Genomic DNA, 16,741 nt, shown 5'->3' with positions numbered 1-16,741 from the left:
AATCAGGCAGGCGGGCTGCGCGGTCTCTTTGCTGGATTGCGACCCCCGTGGAGTTCAGGCTGCCCCCCCCCCCGTGCACCCCCCCACCAGTCTCCACCACACGTGCACGGGTCCCGCGCGGAGGGAGACGCGGGGGGCGGCGGCGAGCTGGACGGGGTTCCTCCTGCAGGGGGCCCGCGGGGCCCGGGGCCAGGTGTGCCGAGGGGCCTCGGCGGTGCGGGCCCGCGAGGTGGGCGGCGTCCCCTGGGCCCCGGCTGGGCGCTCCCCCGCTGCGCCCCAGGGGCCTGGAAGCCCCGCCCGGCCGGTGGCCCCGCCCCGAGAAGGTAAGCGCCACCTTCTCCGGAGCCGCCCCGGGAGCTGCGGACCTCGGGCGCCCCGCCCCCCGCGAGTAGGCACCGCGCCGCGGCCGCGGCTCCGCACTAGGGGCCCGCGCGCCGCCCGCTCACCTGCGCCGCCCCCGGTGCCCCGGTGCTCCCGGCGCCGCTCCCGCCAGCGCCACCATGAACTCGCTCTTCAGGAAGAGAAACAAAGGCAAATACAGCCCCACGGTGCAGACGCGGAGGTGAGGGGCGCGGGCGGGGGGACCCGAGCCCCGGGGTCCCCTGCACGGCGCACGACCGAGCTGCAAGGAGGGGACCTCCGCTTCCCGGGGCCGCCCGGCGCCGGGGCTCTCCTGGGCCGGAGCCCGCCGGGGCGGGGGCAGCGGGCGCGGGAGGACGACCCCCGAGGCAGGGGCGCCCGGCCCGGGGGCTCAGGGCGGGAGGGAAGCGGGGCGGAGCGCGCGCAGGTGCTCCCCGCTCGCTGGGGCCGCGCCGCGCGGGGGTCCCCGTGCCACCTGCGGCCCCCGGTAGCTGCCGCACTGCCTTCCGGAGCTCCGCCAGAAACAACCCGCGGGTGTGTGGGGTCGGGGGGGCGCCCCTGTTCCCGCGCCGGGGTTTGCGCGGGGCCCGGGCGTCCTCGGAGCTCCGCGCTGCAGGACTTGCCAGGGCTGCGCCCCACCCCCGGCCCGGCAGCTGGCCGCGTCTCCGCCGCAGGTTCCCAGGCGGCCTGGGAAGGCGATGACATGTCTCGATGTGTTTGCGTTCACTCGGCGGCGGCCCACGTCCTTTTGATAAGCCTAATGTATTCACTTAATAACCGGTTCAGGGAAGCCTCCTGCAGATGCTGAGATTGAGGGAAGGGGCCGGACTTTGAGTCTCGCAGATATGAGGTGGGGGCTCCTGGCTAGGGAGGGTGCACTTTACCAAGCTTCATTCAGGTGGGAGACTCAGCAAACTGCACTGCCCACCTGCTTGGGAGCATCCACCCTAACGTGGCCTCACGGTGGTCCTCACTCCTGTCCAGGCGCAGAAGAAGGTGAGAAGACCCTGGCCAGGGCTTCCAGCATTCTCCTGTGGTCCAGCCCAGGGAGACCTCTCAGACAGGTGCAGGCAGGCCTGGGCACTCCATTACTGTGAGTTCCAGCTTTTTCCAGAAACTGCACCACCCTGTGGTTTCAGGGTCCCCATCTCCCCTTTGGGCTGTTCGAAGCTCAGAGGCATTTATTTTCCCCCTCTAGAGTCCCCCACTCCCCCAGCCTCCCCAGGCTTTCACAACCCCAGAGATTGGGCAGGGCCCTGCATGCTGCTCCTCTGTGGCTGAGTCCAGCTGGCTCTCAAACCTAGCTGGGGTCCCGTCCAGTCCCGGAGCTGTTCCCTGGAGCATTGCACAATCACACACTCTGTGCCAGCCACGGAGGGCTGTTCTGTTCTCTCCCCACCAAGACTCGGGCCCCTCCAGTCCTTTACACATGCACACACCCACACACCAGGAGATGGGCCAGGCCTCACCCTGCCCTCTGCCTCCCCCATCCCTCCAGACCCCAATCCCTCCAGCTCTCTGTCCTGTCCCTCTAATAGAAGGTTGGATCTAACAAGGTGGTGATGAGCTCATATGAGCTGGGAGGATCTTAGCTTTCCCAGTAGAGGATAGGAAGGAAGGAATTCCCATCCTTTACAGCTGTGTGGACTCCAAGGGCCCGGGCGGCAAAGGAGTCAGGGTCCTCCGCTTCTCTCTCCCCCTTCCCCCTCCCTGCACAGTTCTGGCCCAAAGCAGCCACCCTCTGTCCTTGGCTGACAGCCATTGATTCCAGATATCAGCTTTGAGGTTTCTTTCTCCAGGAAGACTTCCCAATTCTCTCCCCGGGATGGGATGAGATGCTCTTCCCTTGGGCTCCATGGCCTGGCACAGGCACAGCCCTGAATAGGGCCTAGGTGCTTCCCTACCTGATCTCCCCAGACCAGTGTGTCCCTCCACGTCTGCCCCTCAGTGGGGACAAGTTCATAGCCTGGGTTGTGGGCTGGGGGACAGCTTCTTGCTCCATTCTCCCAGCAAGAACCTTTTGAGTGTTACCTGGTGCCTAGCACTGTCCTTCTAGCTCTACGATGTGGTCACTGGTCATGGAGACACTGACCCTTGAGAGTTGCTTTTTCATCCTGAGTTTCTTGGGGGCCTCCTTTGTCTAAGGGAGGGTGGGGTTGCCAAGCAAGACACAGCATGGCAAGGTGGGTGGGAGCTCCGGCCCGGAGAGCAGAATGTTTCCCTTCTGATCCTAGCTTTGCCACTGCTGCTGTAGGCAAGTCAGGGGCCTCTCCCAGGTCAGCTCCCTCATCTGCAAAGTAGGGACGGTGCAAATCTATCTTCTCCATGGGGTCTTGGTGGGGAGCAAATAAATGTGACAGTGGACAGAATGCCCTTAGCATGCAGAAAGTACCCAGATGGAGGGGCAGCATCACTGCCTTCAGCTGAGGGGCCCCAGGACCCAGAAGCCAGGCAGCCACAGAAGAGCCCTCTGTGGAGAAAACTGCCCCTCCCTGTTTGTCAACCTTTTAGCATCTGAAACTGAGGAGGGCCAGGACCTGGTGAACCCCGCTGCTCCTGTCACCCTGGTTCCTAATAACAGGTGTGGGAGCTGATGTTCACACCTGAGATAATGACAGGGTCAGGCTGATGGTGCAGGTCACTGCAGCTGAGGTTGGGCATCCAGCTCAGCAGGGAAGGTCTGTCCTGAACCACCGCTGAGACTGCAGCCCCTACCAGTTGCCCCTTCCTGATTATGCAGCCTGGGGCGAGCTGCTTGGCCTCTGAGCTGGTGTTTTCGCCTGCGTAGAAAGGGCATAAGCATAGTTCCTGCCGGATGATATTGTTGGCATGAAAATTGAAATAACACAGGGAAAGAGTTCAGAGTTCTAGGAGGCCTCGATCTACGGTGGCTGCAGTGGTTAGAACTATTGAAGAAATGCAGAGAAGTCACTCACCACGCACCTGGGATTGGATTGGATGCCGATGGACAGGCTGTGCACTGTATACCTCCAGGGCTGCCATTCCCGGGGGAGGGGGTGGAGGAGACATTGACTACCTCCTTGTACTTGATGGATTTATGCTTAATTACTAGTGGTTACAGGACTGTGTCCTGGCTGTAGGACATAGAGCTGGATGGACGAGGTCTCTAGCCCGATGGCTCAGGTGCCATTGTCAGGGGACTGGTCTGCAGTAAGAGCTGTCAGGGTTACGGTGGAGACCTAGGAGGTCAGGCTGGACTTCCTGGGGAAGTATCCGACCTGTCCTGGGGAGGAGTGGAATGGTTAAAATCCAGCTCTGGGGTTGGACTGAATCCTGCCTCCATTTGATTTTGGCAAAGAAATCTGACCTCACTGAGCCTCAGCTTCCTCATCTGTAAAATGGGACTAATTTTGCCTTTCCACCCAGACCTGGGTCCCAGTAAGCACCCAGCAGCCTGGCCTCACCTCTCAACCTCACCTCGATTGCATCCTGCAAGAATCACCTCGCCTTAACAGCGCCTCCCTGTGTGAGTGGCAGGGTCCCAAGGCTTTAAGAGCTAGGGAAGGGCTGCGTGGCCTCCTGGAAGCAAGCTGGGGTACCCTGAGCCTCTTGGTGTTTAAGAGCCCAGAGTCTGGTGTCAGCCAGGTGTGAGTTCAAGCCCTCGCTTTGCCCCTCCGGACTGTGTGACCTTGGGCAGGTCACTTAACATCTCTGAGTCTTAGATTCTTCATCTGTGAAGTGGGAGTGATGAGAGCACCTGTGAGGTTGCTGGGTGTGCAGCCCCAGACCTGGTTCACAGTGAGTGCTCGGTAAACCATAGCAGCCAGGACGAGTAGTCACACACTAGTAAGGGTAAGGCGAGTGCTAAGCCCCAAGCCGACCAGATAGCTGGTCTCCTCTTCCCTCGGTGGGCCAGGAGGCCAGCTGACTCTCATCCATCACCTCGGCATCCAGGTGGCCCTCCCACAAGCAGACCCAGGGAGACGCACCTGCACCCAGGGATCGGTCGGTGACAGCTGGAAAGCCTGAACAGTCTAGGAAGGCCTCTGTCTGCAAGGCCCACCTCCAGCCATATGGGTGACTTGTACTGGAGTCGTCCCCGAGGTCGTTTCTCCAGCACCTACTGTGTGCCCGGCATGGCCATAGGTGCTAGAGTGTCTCATCCTGACGCAGTGCCAAACCTGGCCTTGGTGTCTCATTTCACAGACGGTAACACTAAGGCCGAGAGTAAAGGCATTCACCTCAGGCTCATAGCTCACAGGTGGTCGATCCTGGGGGCCCAGGAGCCCCTGGGAAGGGCAACTAGGTCTTCCCACCCACACCTGGGTCTCCTCTCCAGGGACTGCCCCAGGCCAGATGGTGGAGTCACTGGCTTTTGTATTCCCTGACTCCGCCCCAGCAACCCTGTCTGCTTCCCCTCTCTCTGGCTTTGCCCTCACTTGCCCAGCCCTTCTCTTGGCAGAGGGAAGGAGACCTGATAAATTAGATTCAGAACAGAACAGCACAGAACCTTTAGAATGGCTCCTAATGGTGGCGTTTCGAGCATTGTCAGGGGCAAGCATCTGGGGACAGGAAGTTTTGGGGGAGAGGCTTAGTCCAATTCATACCATTTAGCCAATGCCCTAAGGAGGGTAAGGGGCACCCAGAGGGCCCTGGCCACCGAGGCGGGGGATGGGGGTGGGGGTGGGGGTGGGGAGCTGCCTTTAAGAGCATTTCCAAGGCTCCTTGTCAAGAGGGGAGGACCTGTGCTTCCCAGCTCCCTTCTGCTCCAGCCTGCCAGTTCCAGCCTGTCTCTGGAGGGGGAAGAGGGAAATGGCCTCTGGTCTTTGTTCTCCTGCTTTAGGTGGCCCTTCTGTGTTTAAAACCCTTTGGAGGATCCCTGGGTGGCTCAGCAGTTTAGTGCCTGACTTCAGCCCAGGGCATGGTCCTGGGGTCCCCGGATGGAGTCCCACATCAGGCTCCCTGCATGGAGCCTGCTTCTCCCTCTGCCTGTGTCTCTGCCTCTCCCTGTCTCTCATGAATGAATAAACAAAATCTTAAAAAAAAAAAAAGAATAAACCCCCTTGGGCCTAGGGTGGGAGGCCTCTGGTGCCCCAGGTGGAGCCAGCCCTGCGTTTCCCTCCACTTAGCCCTGCCTGCTGAGCTGGCTGCCCAGGCCCTCTTGCCTGCATACTTGCAGTAGCCTCTTCACAGTTCTTGCTTCCACCCCGACACCTTAGTCCCTTCTCCCTTTACAGCCAGGGAGCTCTTTGTAAAATGCAGATCTGCTCCTGTCCCTGCTGCTTAACCCTGTGCCAGGGTTGCCTCTGCTCTCAGGCCCTGGTTGCTGCAGCCCTGCACACAGGAATGTGTGCCCCCTACCCTGTCCTTTCCACACTGCATCCAGGCACATGGCCTTCGTCCACACTCTTTCTCCTGCCTGGAATGCTCTTCCCATCCCTCTTGGCTCATTTCTCCTCCTCTTTCTTGGTTGGTCTCTGTTCCTTAGGGAAGCCCTCCCTAACCTCTCGTCTTGTCCATCTCCTTGGTCCTTAGCTCAGCAGCCATTTGACTCTGGCCCATTGGCCAAGTGGGAATGGATGTCTGTCTCCCCCCTAGAGACTGGCTGGTGTAGCTCACGTGCTGAACGAATGAATGAGTGAGGGTGATCCGTGGGGGCCTGCTAGGATTCTCTCCCTCCTTAAACCTCTCACAGAGCACACACGGGTGTGTGCACACGCACGCATTCCGCATTCCGACCAAGAAGGTGGGGGTGGGACAGAATGTGAGCACCTGAACAGAGAGTGCCGATGACCCCTGACCCCACCCAGCCACCTTCTTCTGTGTGCTCAGTAAACAGGCGGTGATAATGCAGGGTGATGAGTGCTGAGACAGTGGAGGCAGAGGGGCCCTGACCCAGCCCGAGGGCTTCTGGAGGACCAGCAGGAGGTGGGTGGATCAAGGGAGCACCGAGGGGGATGAGGCGGAGTAGGTGTGCAGCCATGTGCATAACATAAGCCTGAAAAGTCATCAGCGAACAAAGCCAATGAAGGATACGTAGAGTATGTTTATGCACATTTTAAAAAACATTCATTCAAAGCAACATAATGTTTCAGGATGCAGACATAGGTATGTAGTGAAAACATGAAACAGGCTTGGGAGGAAACCAGCAGCTCCAAAATTACCCTGCCCCAGAGGAGGGGGCTGCGGGGATAATGAGTGATAACGTTATATTTCTTTGTAAACAAAAATTAAAGCAAATATAGCAACATGGGAACATCAGCTAAGTCTTGGTGATAGGATTCTTTTCTGTACTTTTCTGCGTGCTTGAGCTAGATCATGAGTTTTCAGGTCTTTTAAAGTGAGGAGTGGGGTGGACAAGGAGAGCGGACAGCAGGAACAGTGTGGGCTGGAGCCTGGAAGGGAGCCTGGAGTCCTCTGTGTCTCAGAGTCCAGTCAGTAGTGGGAGAAAGAGGAGGTGAGCCCGGGAGGACCGGTCCTGAGGCCAGAGGAACAAGAATGGAAGACAAGCAGGATGGTGCTGGATTGGGAGACACAATTGGGAAGTCTCAGGAAGGTGGCAGGGGTACTGGGAAGGGTATAAATGTGTGAGAGGCTCAAGGCTGAGTCCTGGCGTGGGGCAGCTGCCAATGATTATGTTGTATTTCTTAGATAACACTACCCTGACCTCTCTTCCAGGTGAGGCTCAGAGTTTTGGTAGCCTGCCCGAGACTCGGAGCTGCCCTAACATGGGCATTCTGAGCTACGAGCAGGCAGGCTGGCCACCAAGTGTCCCAGCTGGCCACCTGGCCCACCTGCCCTGGGTAGAGTGTTTCTCAGGTCTTACAAATGAGCTGCACACCCAGCTGCTCCCTGGCTCGCTGCTCAGCCTGCTGCCTGCTGACCCCGAAAGGCTGCATGGCTGCAGAGAAACAGTCATGTGTGGAATTTCTTGCTGCTCCAGTGGCCTGGGCTCGGATTTCAGACTCATAGCTTTTATAGTTTTCACTTCTCCGTCCTGGGCATGGGGACATATTGGTTCCAACTGAAAGTTGGGGGAAGGTTCTAGGTTTGTGCCAGGAACTGAGAGGGCTCAGTCCTGCTGCTCCAGATAAGGAGCTTGACTCTTCCCAAGTATAAAATGGGCAACCCAAGCTCTCATGTCACTGAGGGGGACACCGAGGCCCAGGGGCAGGTTCTGCGGGCATGGTGGGTAGAGTAGAAAGAGCCTGAATTTGGGAGCCGCAGACTTGCCCTTCAGGCCCAGCTGTGCTGCGTGTGAGCTATGCCCCTGTCCCCTGTGCTGCCGGCCACATTCCCGCCCCTCTCTCGGCTTGATGAAGGCAGGGACTTTGCATGTCGTGCAGTCACTCCATTCCCCCAAGAACGGTGCCAACCACATAGGAACGCTCAGTAAACAGTGGTGGAAGGTCTGTTTTGAATCTGTGGAACAGGAGGAGTGGAAGCTTGTGGAGGTCTGGAGACAATGTGTATAAAACACCAGGCACGTATGGAGATTGTGCTTAATAAATGGAGACTGGCACTCCTGGTCTTGAAGCCAGGATGACGTCTTGACCCTTAAGGGCACCAAGACTGGCTGCAGCCCTATTTAAACCTTACAAAAATCTTCAGGACTAGCACTGATGTTACCCAAGGCAGCTTGAACTTCTGTGTGGGGGGTAATGAGAGCCGGAAAGCACACGCCTGACACGGGCCTGGAGGTAGGGTGGCTTTGCTGGGCGGAAACAGATTAGGCCGGGAAACGGAGCTGTAGTTACTAAGCCAGCAATCTTCTCTGTTTAGGATATACTTCCTCAGGATTAATAGCTGGGTGTGGAGGATTTTACTGTCTAATTACCATGGAAGTTTCTAGTAAGGAGAGTATCAGTCAATTGACCAATCAATCTGGTATTTACTGGATGCTTCCTGTATACTGCTTTCTTATAAGACTTTCTTCCTGTAGAGATCTGGAGATTCTTCCTCAGTCTGCTCCCTGTAATCCTGTGATGCATTACTGTGGTTCGTTTCTGGATTCCCAACCCTGGCTACACATTAGAATCATCTGGGGAGCTTTAAAAGAAATGTCCAGGCTCTGTCGCAGGCTGATTAAGTCAGAATATCTGGGGTGTGGCCCACACTTCAGTCTTTGGATGTGTACCCAGAAGTGTGAACCCCACGTTCACACTGATTACTTTGATCTGTCTTGTTCTTGAGGTACGTGCAGCTTGCTTTCCCTTTTCAATAGCAGCTGCCTGGTCTGTTGTGCTATATTCACTTATTCTCAACTTTCCTGTATCATTCTGTTTCAGGTATGTGTCTTATAAAATGGCACAGAGCTGGCTTTTGTTTTGTATTTGTATTCTCAGCTGAGAGTCTTAGCTTTCAACAGGAGAGTTGAACTCATTTACGTTTATTGTAATGACTGATGTGTTTGGACCTACCCCTGCCATGGTAATTTGTAATTCCTATTTATCATGTTTCCTTTGACTTTTTTCCTGCATTTTATTGGATCAAGCTATATTTTTACAGTTAGGTTAGGATATAAAGTCTAAATAGGACACAGTGGATGAAAATATACTGACCCAGGCAATCTGGATCTTTGCAGTTATAGTCTTCAGGGTGTTTTTCTTCATCCCGCTTATTAGGTTGTAAGCCCTTGGACTTATCTGTCTTGGGGGGGGCGGGTATGTGTGTGTGGTGTGGGCAGTGCCCTTAATTCCAGGCCTTGCATAGGTTTGGAGTTCAACATGTGAACTCCGATTTCAGAGGTAGGTAATGAAGAAGGGCCTGTCCCCAAGGCCTGTAAGAGGGGCAGAGAGATGATAAGGAATTGGGGGCAGGGGTGAAAGTTTATTTGGCAGTGATTGACTATCTAGAAAACTGGCTAGGGTGACAGCAGTCACCAGTCTGGATGCTTACTAGTCCAATGGCCCCAGGCAAGTTGCCCTTCTTCCCTAGGCTCAGTCTGTTCACTGGGAGCAATAATAGTACCAACCTCGAGGGGTTGTTATGAGGATCAAAGTGGAAACATGTGTCAGGTACTGGGGCAGGGTAGAGCCCCGGGAGATGTTCCCTCTGTGCTGATTCTTTCTCCCAAAAGGCCTCCTCAGAGGGACAGATTGGGATCCCCTCATGATGGCATCTTAGGAGAATATCTGAGTCAGTCACCACCACTATGACTCAACCACTGGGATTAATTGTACCAAGTCGGATGCCAATGAGATGTAAATCACTGGGCCTCCCCTGAGTGGTGAACGCCTTGCTGCTTCGTCCTGTCTCCCTGATGTCTCCCTGTCATTTCATGGATTGGTACTGGTCACCCTTGTTCTGAGAAGGTGGCTCTGGAGCCTGTTCAAATCCTGGCACCACCACTTCCCAGCTGTGTGACCTTGGGTGGGTTTCTCATCCCTTCCAAGCTGCAGTTATCTTCATCTGGAAAATGGGGGGATAGGAATTGTGGCCATCCTATCAAATGTCTGCTCAGTTCCATAGCTATTTGTTGAGCCCAAGCCTATGCAAGGCCTGGAATTAAGGACAATGAAGGGCTCCCTAAAAGATGACTGTCCTGGGGCGCCTGGGTGGCTCAGTCCGTTGAACGTCCAACTCTTGGTTTCGGCTCAGGTCATGATCTTGTGGTCGTGAGATCGATGAGATTGATGAGATCAAGCCCCGTGTCGGGCTGTATCCTCAGTGCAGAGTCTACTTCAGATTTTCTCTCCCTCTCCCTCTTGTTTACTCTTTCTCTCTCTTTCAAATTAATGAATAAAATCTGAAAAGAAAAAGATGAGTACATCCTTACTTGTCCAAAAGTTTATGGCCTAACAGGCAGGATTAAGAAAAGTCCCCAGTGGGGGCACCTGGCTGGCTCATTCGGTGGAGTACAAGACTCTTGATCTTGGGGTTGTGAGTTCGAGCCCCACGATGGGTGTAGAGATTACTTGAAAATAAAATCTTTAAAAAAGAGAAGGGCCTAGGGACACCTGGGTGACTCAGCGGCTGAGCATCTGCCTTCAGCTCAGGGCATGATCCTGGGGTCTGGGATCGAGTCCTACATCAGGCTCCTTACAGGGAGCCTGCTTCTCCGTCTGCCTATGTCTCTGCCTCTCTCTCTCTCTGTGTGTGTCTCTCATGAATAAATAAATAAGATCTTAAAAAAAAAAAAAAAAAAGAGACAGAGAGAGAGAATTGCCAATGACTGTAAGGGTGCCTTTCTCCCAGGACGCCAAGATTTCAGTGGGTCTTGTGAAGGGACCAAGTGGGTGATTGGCACCTAGCAGGTGCTTCGTGTTTAGCCATCATTTTCTGAGTGCCTACTATGTGTGCCTTCGCGTCAGAGGCAGGACAGATGTCTGGGAGGGACAAAATGGGGGCCAAGGGACAACTAGCATCAGAGATAAGCCTCTGGATTATCTGGATGTCTGGATGTCTCCAAGGAGCTGCTTATGCCCTGGCTGGCCCTAGAGGCAGGCAGGACCCAGAAGGGGATGACCCTGGCCAGCAGGCAGCTGGGCCTCTGCTGTGGGCTCTGGGAAGGGTGAGGCTGGTTCTGGGGAGAGGTGAGCACTCCTATGCATTCCAGACATTCCAAAAATGATGGCTCCTGCCCACCCTTCCCCTGCTCCTGTGCACACCCACTGAAACAGAATTAACCCCAAAAGGGAGGGACAGTAGACGTGACCAAGAGGGAACATGGGGACTGACTCAGGCCTGGAAGGCAAGGTGGTCCTGGCTGAGGAGGGAAGGCGGTTCCTACTAGACGTGCCCTGTGCCCGCCGCTTCCTGTCTCTACACACAGAGAAAGCTGAGTTGTGATGGATGGGGGACAGAGCGGTTCTGGGAAGACTTATGGCAGGGCTGCAGCACCCCTCTGGGGTGTGATCTCTTCCCCAGAGTGGCAGGTCACGAAAGAGGCCAGGGCAGGAAAGAGGCTGTTCTCCTCGCCTAAGGGGAGGGATGGCTGGGAGCAAGCCAGATGCCCCTGGCTCTGCCCTGTGGCCTGTGGGCAAGGATGCTCCAGCTCCAGGGGCATGGGAAGGGGCCCCGGGTGTGGTTTACCTGGCACTCTATCCCCAGGCTCCATACTCTGCTGGGTGCAGCTGGGAGCTCTGGATTGTTTTGAAGTCAAGGAGCCAGGAATCTGTAGACCTGACCTGGCCTTGGGGCAGGTGTCTGGACAACCTGTGTAGGTCTGGTAAGAGGGTGACAGAGAGCACAGGGATGATCATTTACTGAGTGTCCCTACGTACCAGGCTCTGAGCAGCACCCCTAGGTGCTCTGTGCATCTATGGCAGAACTGATGGGCTGAGAGCAAAGTGGCCAGAAGCCACAGAATCACCTAGAACTGCACCGTAATACTTGGGAGCCACTAGCCACATGAGCTGAGATGGGCTTCGAGTGAAAACTACATGCCAGGCTTTGGAAGGCATAAGATGAACAAGGAATGCAAAATAGCGCATTAATAATGTTCTGTCGACTACCTGTCAGAATAATTTCTTAGATATATTAAGTCAAACCACAAATTGTATAAAAATTAAGTTCACCTGTTTCTTTGGACTTTTCTTTAAAAAAATTTAAAAAAAATTTTTTTAAAGATTTATTTATTTATTCATGAGCGACAGAGTCACGCCTGGAAAAGGATGTTACAGGGCCCGTCATCCCACAAAACTGGCTTAGCACCCTCTTTTTTTTTTTTAAGATTTTATTTACTTATTCATGAGAGACACAAAGAGAGAGAGAGGGAGGCAGAGACACAGGCAGAGGGAGAAGCAGGCTCCATGCAGAGAGCCCGATGCGGGACTCGATCCCGGGCCCCCAGGATCACGCCCTGGGCCAAAGGCAGGCGCTAAACTGCTGAGCCACCCAGGAGTCCCCTCTTGACTTTTCTCATGCTGGAAAAATTTAACTACAAACATGGCTGTCGCAGCCTCTTTCTATTGGGCAGCGGTGACCTTAAACGCAAAGTAGGACAGTAGGAACCTGGGGACGTTTGCCGCTTGTTAGATGTGTCTTTCTGTTTGCCGCTCCGCAGTAGACACCATAACCCTATTTATGGCTGAGGAAATTAAGGTAGGCAGGAGAAATAGCACGTTTGGTTACACCAGACATGGGCGCAGCTCACTGCCTTGTTGCTGGGATGAGGATTGTGCTGGGCGCTGTGGACGTGGCAGTGAACCAGATAGACCAAGGCCCAGCAGTCCTGAGCCTCTGTGACGTGACTGCCACATCCAAGGTACTTTATAAGGATTATCTCCTTGAATTGTGTCAGCTCTCTGGGGTGGGGCAGATTCTTATCTCCGTTTCACACACGAGAAAATAGGCAGGGAAAGGCTAAGGAGCCCACCCAGGGCAGAGCAACACCAGAGTCTATGTCTTTCTCTGTGCCAGGATGACTCAGTTTCCTTCCCTGCACGCAGGATAGAGAGGAAAATGGGTCAACTCGTTCCGCATGACTTGGGCACGGAGAGCTGAAGGCAGCAAGGGAGGCTCTCACTGCCAGGTGGAGGGTTGGCCATTCATGGAGTCCTTGGAGGGCCTAGGTCTCTCCTGGAGGTAGGAGGCCGGGAAGCCAGCCCTTCTGGTGGCTGCTGAGCTTGGGACAGAGATAGACAAACTGAGTGGATCAGTTGGGCATGTGGTCAGTAAACCAAGTCTTAGCCAGGGTGGTCCTAGAGGTGATCTACAAACAGAGACACCGCCCCACCTCACCCCAACCCAGAAGTCACAGCCAGTGCAAAGGCCCTGAGGCAGAAAGGGCTGGGCACAGGGTTGAGATCTGGAGGTCCTGTGGGCCATGGGCAGGAGTATGAGCTCTCTTCTCAGAGCATTGGGGAGCTCTGGCAAGTTCCAGGCTGGACAGTGATAAGATCAGGTGCACTGTTGAAATGTGCTGCAGCTGGCCTGGGCAGCAAGGGTCTGGGCCCAGGCAGATGGTTGGGGGTGGCTGTTGCATTGGTCCAGGTAAGACGTAGCAACCCCGAGCAGGCTGAGACCACAGGGCAAAGGAGGGTAGAGCCAACAGGTCTGTTCCCAGTGGAACGAGGGAAGGGAAAGGCCGGGATCTGGGCGGTTCTGGGTTCTGCTTGAACAACCAGGTAGACGGGCCCTCCCTGCCCTCCCCTTCCGCGGTTTCCCTCCCACAGACAGGAGACGGTGCTCAGGGAGCCAGAACGCCTGTGCTGGAAGCCTTACCCTTCGAATCCCACAGCTGATTCTAAGCCCAAACCCAAGGCGGTGCAGTGGGACCGAGCCTGGGATCCGCATCTTCCCAGTGGCCTCACTGCCCAGGTGTGCACCCAGCCTCTCCCTGCAGGGATCGGAGGAGACCTTTCCAAATACTGAAGTTACCTGGGAATTTCCCATGCCCGGGCGAGGCGATGTCCGAAAGGAGGAGCCAAAGCATGTCTTGGCTCCCATGAGGATCAGTGTGAATGGCACGGTGGCCTGGGGTCTTTAATTTTTAATTTTTTAATTTTTTTTTTTTAGCTCCCCGGTGCCAGTGCAATCTGCCTTCGGGCTTTTGTCACCCCCTGGACAGAGACCCCATGTGGCAGCAGAGAGCCTAGGCTCTCCATGTGGCAGTGCCCTCTCATTCAACCCTGGCAGAGCCCCGTGGCATGCATAACGGGATGCACCCCGCCCCCCCCCCCCCCCCCCCCCGTGATGGACAGGGAAACTGAGGCTCAGAGAGGCTGAGCAATTCACAGCTTGGGAAGGACTGAGTCAGGATTCCCCTCCAGGCCAGCTGTCTTCCGTCTGGGTGCTTGAGCACCGGGTCATACCGCCCCTCCAGCCGCGAGGAAGAGCAAGAAGCACCTGCACAAAATAAAGCAGGAAGGACTGGGCAGCAGGATGGGGGGGTGAGGGTCCCCTGAGATGCCTCTGTTCTTTTCCTGCCCATCTATTCCCTCCGTGGTCTAGATGACCCGGGTTCCACCTCCGTCCCCACTTCTCTGGACAGCGCCTGCGTTGCTGCTGAGCTCCTGGGTTTGAGCGGCCACCAGCAGAGCAGGTTGGGCTATGGTTATTTAGTTTCCACCTCCTGGTGACAGAACCGGGTACCTGATGCCGTTTAGAGCTCTCAGGCTCCCTCCCTGCAGTGTCCGTGCTCTGACTACATCCTGGGGACACAATGAGGCGCCTGTTCCAGGCTGGTGCCTGCAGGCTCAAACCCAAAAGGCCTTGTTTGTCCCTCAGGGTGTCCTCACACCCAACCCAGGGCTCTGCGGAGATGCCAGGCAGCCCTCTGGCCGGGCTGCACCCCATTTTCCCCAACTAGCGCCAGGAATCTCATGTCAACGGGGCTCTTCATCCTACTGAGGACAGGGACCCTGGCCCTCCTGGGTCCGTGCCAGACCTCGGCTTCCTCAGCCCAGGAGAAGAAAATGAGGGCTGGTTCTCTGGAGAAATGGGCCCAAATCTGCCTGGGACCCCCCCCTCATCTGGCTTGTGCACCCTGCACAGCAGCAGCCGGGCTGGGTGGGGTGGGGCCGAGGGAGCCGTGGTGGGGACAGGTGAGTCCTGCATCCCACCAGCTTCTACTAGGTGGGGTCTTAGGTCACGGCACCCCACCTCCTCTTGCCTGTCCACAGCTAGGTGTCCTGGATGCCATTCCCATCACCAAGACGTCCCGTAGGGGGTTGCTGGAAAGCCCAGACAACTGGAAGGAAACTTTTCTTTAAAAACTAAACTATAGGGGCACATGAGTGGCTCAGTGGTTGAGCATCTACTTTTGGCTTAGGTTGTGATCCCTGAGGATCGAGTCCTGCATCGGGCTCCCTGACGGAGCCTGCTTCTCCCTCTGCCTGTGTCTCTCTGTGTGTCTGTATGTCTCATGAATGAATAAATAAAATCTTTAAACAAAAATTAAACTATAAATTTGTTTCCAATTCTTCAGTCTCCCCCTAATGTCCTTTCTCTGTCCCACAACCCCATGTCGCACTCCGTGGTCACATCTTCTTAGACTCCTCCAGGCTGACAGTTCCTCAGTCTTGTCTTTCATGATCTTGACACTTTTTTAATTTTTTTTTTAGATTTTATTTATTTATTCATGAGACACAGAGAGAGGCAGAGACACAGACAGAGGGAGAAGCAGGCTCCCTGCTGGGGAGCCCAACGCGGGACTCGATCCCAGGAACCCGGGATCATGCCCTGAGCCGACAGCAGGCGCTTCACCCACTAAGCCACCCAGGGGTCCCAGACCTTGACACCTTCGAAGAGGGCTGGTCAGGTGTTCTGTAGGCCGTCCCTCGGTTTGGGCTTGTCTGCTGGCTGCCAGCCCTGAGATGGAGGTCATACATTGAGAAGGGCTCCTTGGAGGCAATCAGGTGTCCCCCCCGGTACCGGGTGTCAGGTGTCCCACTGTGTTGATGTGTCTTCCCCCTGGGGATGTTAACCTTCTGTCCTCTCCATCGAGAACTTACTGATTTTCAGGAGAAACCTATTTTACAGAACCAAATGCAAGCCGGAGTCCACAGGCAGAGCCCATGCACAGCGGAGCAACGTAAGGGCTCAGGTGCCTTGTGACTGGCACGCCTGTGGGGGCGGGGGGTGTAAAAGTGCCATAAATACGTGTTGTGTGCATGAGTGCTCATCCTCACCATCTGTGCTGAGTGATTCGAGGTCCCTCGCTGAACGGTACTTCTTGACTGTCTCCTGTCTGCTGTCAGGCACTGGTTTTCTGCCCTGAACCTCCAGCTCAGTCCCTGAACCCCAGGGTGGTCTCTGAAACTCAATTCAAATGTTTCCAGGAGGGCCTGACTTTCCTTCCACCCCCCTCACTTAACTACATGGGATGGACAATTCCCATTTTATAGATGGTAAAAGGGAGGTTCAGAAACAAGAAGCTCACACCGATGGCAGGTGCGGTCAGGATTTGAACCCCGTCTGACTGCAGGCACCAGCTGCCTCCTCTGTGACCTTGGGTGGATGCCTTTGCTTCTGAGGGCCTCAGTTGGCTCATCCGTGTAATGAGCAGGTGGGGCTGGATGACTTCCAAGCCACCCTCTGGAACCAAAGGCCACTGCCCAGAGAACCTGTGTCTGTGTTAAACTTGAGTAAGTAGAAGAGGGCTGGGTGTGTCTCTCTACCAGCATGTCGCTCAGCCCTGCCTCCCTCTCCAGGGTGGGGGCACCTTGGCTTTCCCGGCTCTGCTGGTGATCGTTGCCTCCGGGGTGGACAGGACTGGACGGGGGTGGTGGGGAAAGGTGGTATCTTGGTCTCCATCAGTCGGGCTCATGCCCTGTCTGGCTGCCCCAGTGGGTCTTATTAGTGAGATGAAAAGCTGGACTGGCCAGGCCAGTTCCCAGCCGTTTTGGGATCTGCGCCCCCTCCCTCAGGTTCCTGACTTGCCCACATTCCTGCACTCCTGCACACCTGGCCAGAATGCAGGGTCCTGTGGGGCGCCTCATTCGGGACCCCAAACCCAAAAGGAAAAAAAGTGTGC

At 55.6% G+C, this 16,741-nt stretch overlaps 1 protein-coding gene across 2 annotated transcripts in view; it reads left to right on the top strand.

Moving 5' to 3' along the window:
- Positions 1 to 402: 402 nt before the first annotated feature.
- The window catches only part of PPL (periplakin), a 45,667-nt gene continuing 29,328 nt past the window's right edge, over positions 403 to 16,741 (top strand). For both annotated transcript variants that reach the window (XM_072835636.1, XM_072835635.1), the window contains exon 1: positions 403 to 562. In XM_072835636.1, coding sequence (XP_072691737.1) covers positions 501 to 562 — 62 coding nt within the window. In that variant the 5' untranslated portion in view covers positions 403 to 500. The remainder of the gene's footprint in view (positions 563 to 16,741) is intronic.

This window comes from Canis lupus, chromosome 8 (assembly GCF_048164855.1).
Source record: "Canis lupus baileyi chromosome 8, mCanLup2.hap1, whole genome shotgun sequence".
Classification (NCBI taxonomy): Eukaryota; Metazoa; Chordata; class Mammalia; order Carnivora; family Canidae; genus Canis; species Canis lupus.
The sequence above is the reverse complement of the archived record's forward strand: the minus strand, read 5'-3'. Positions and strand labels throughout refer to the sequence as shown.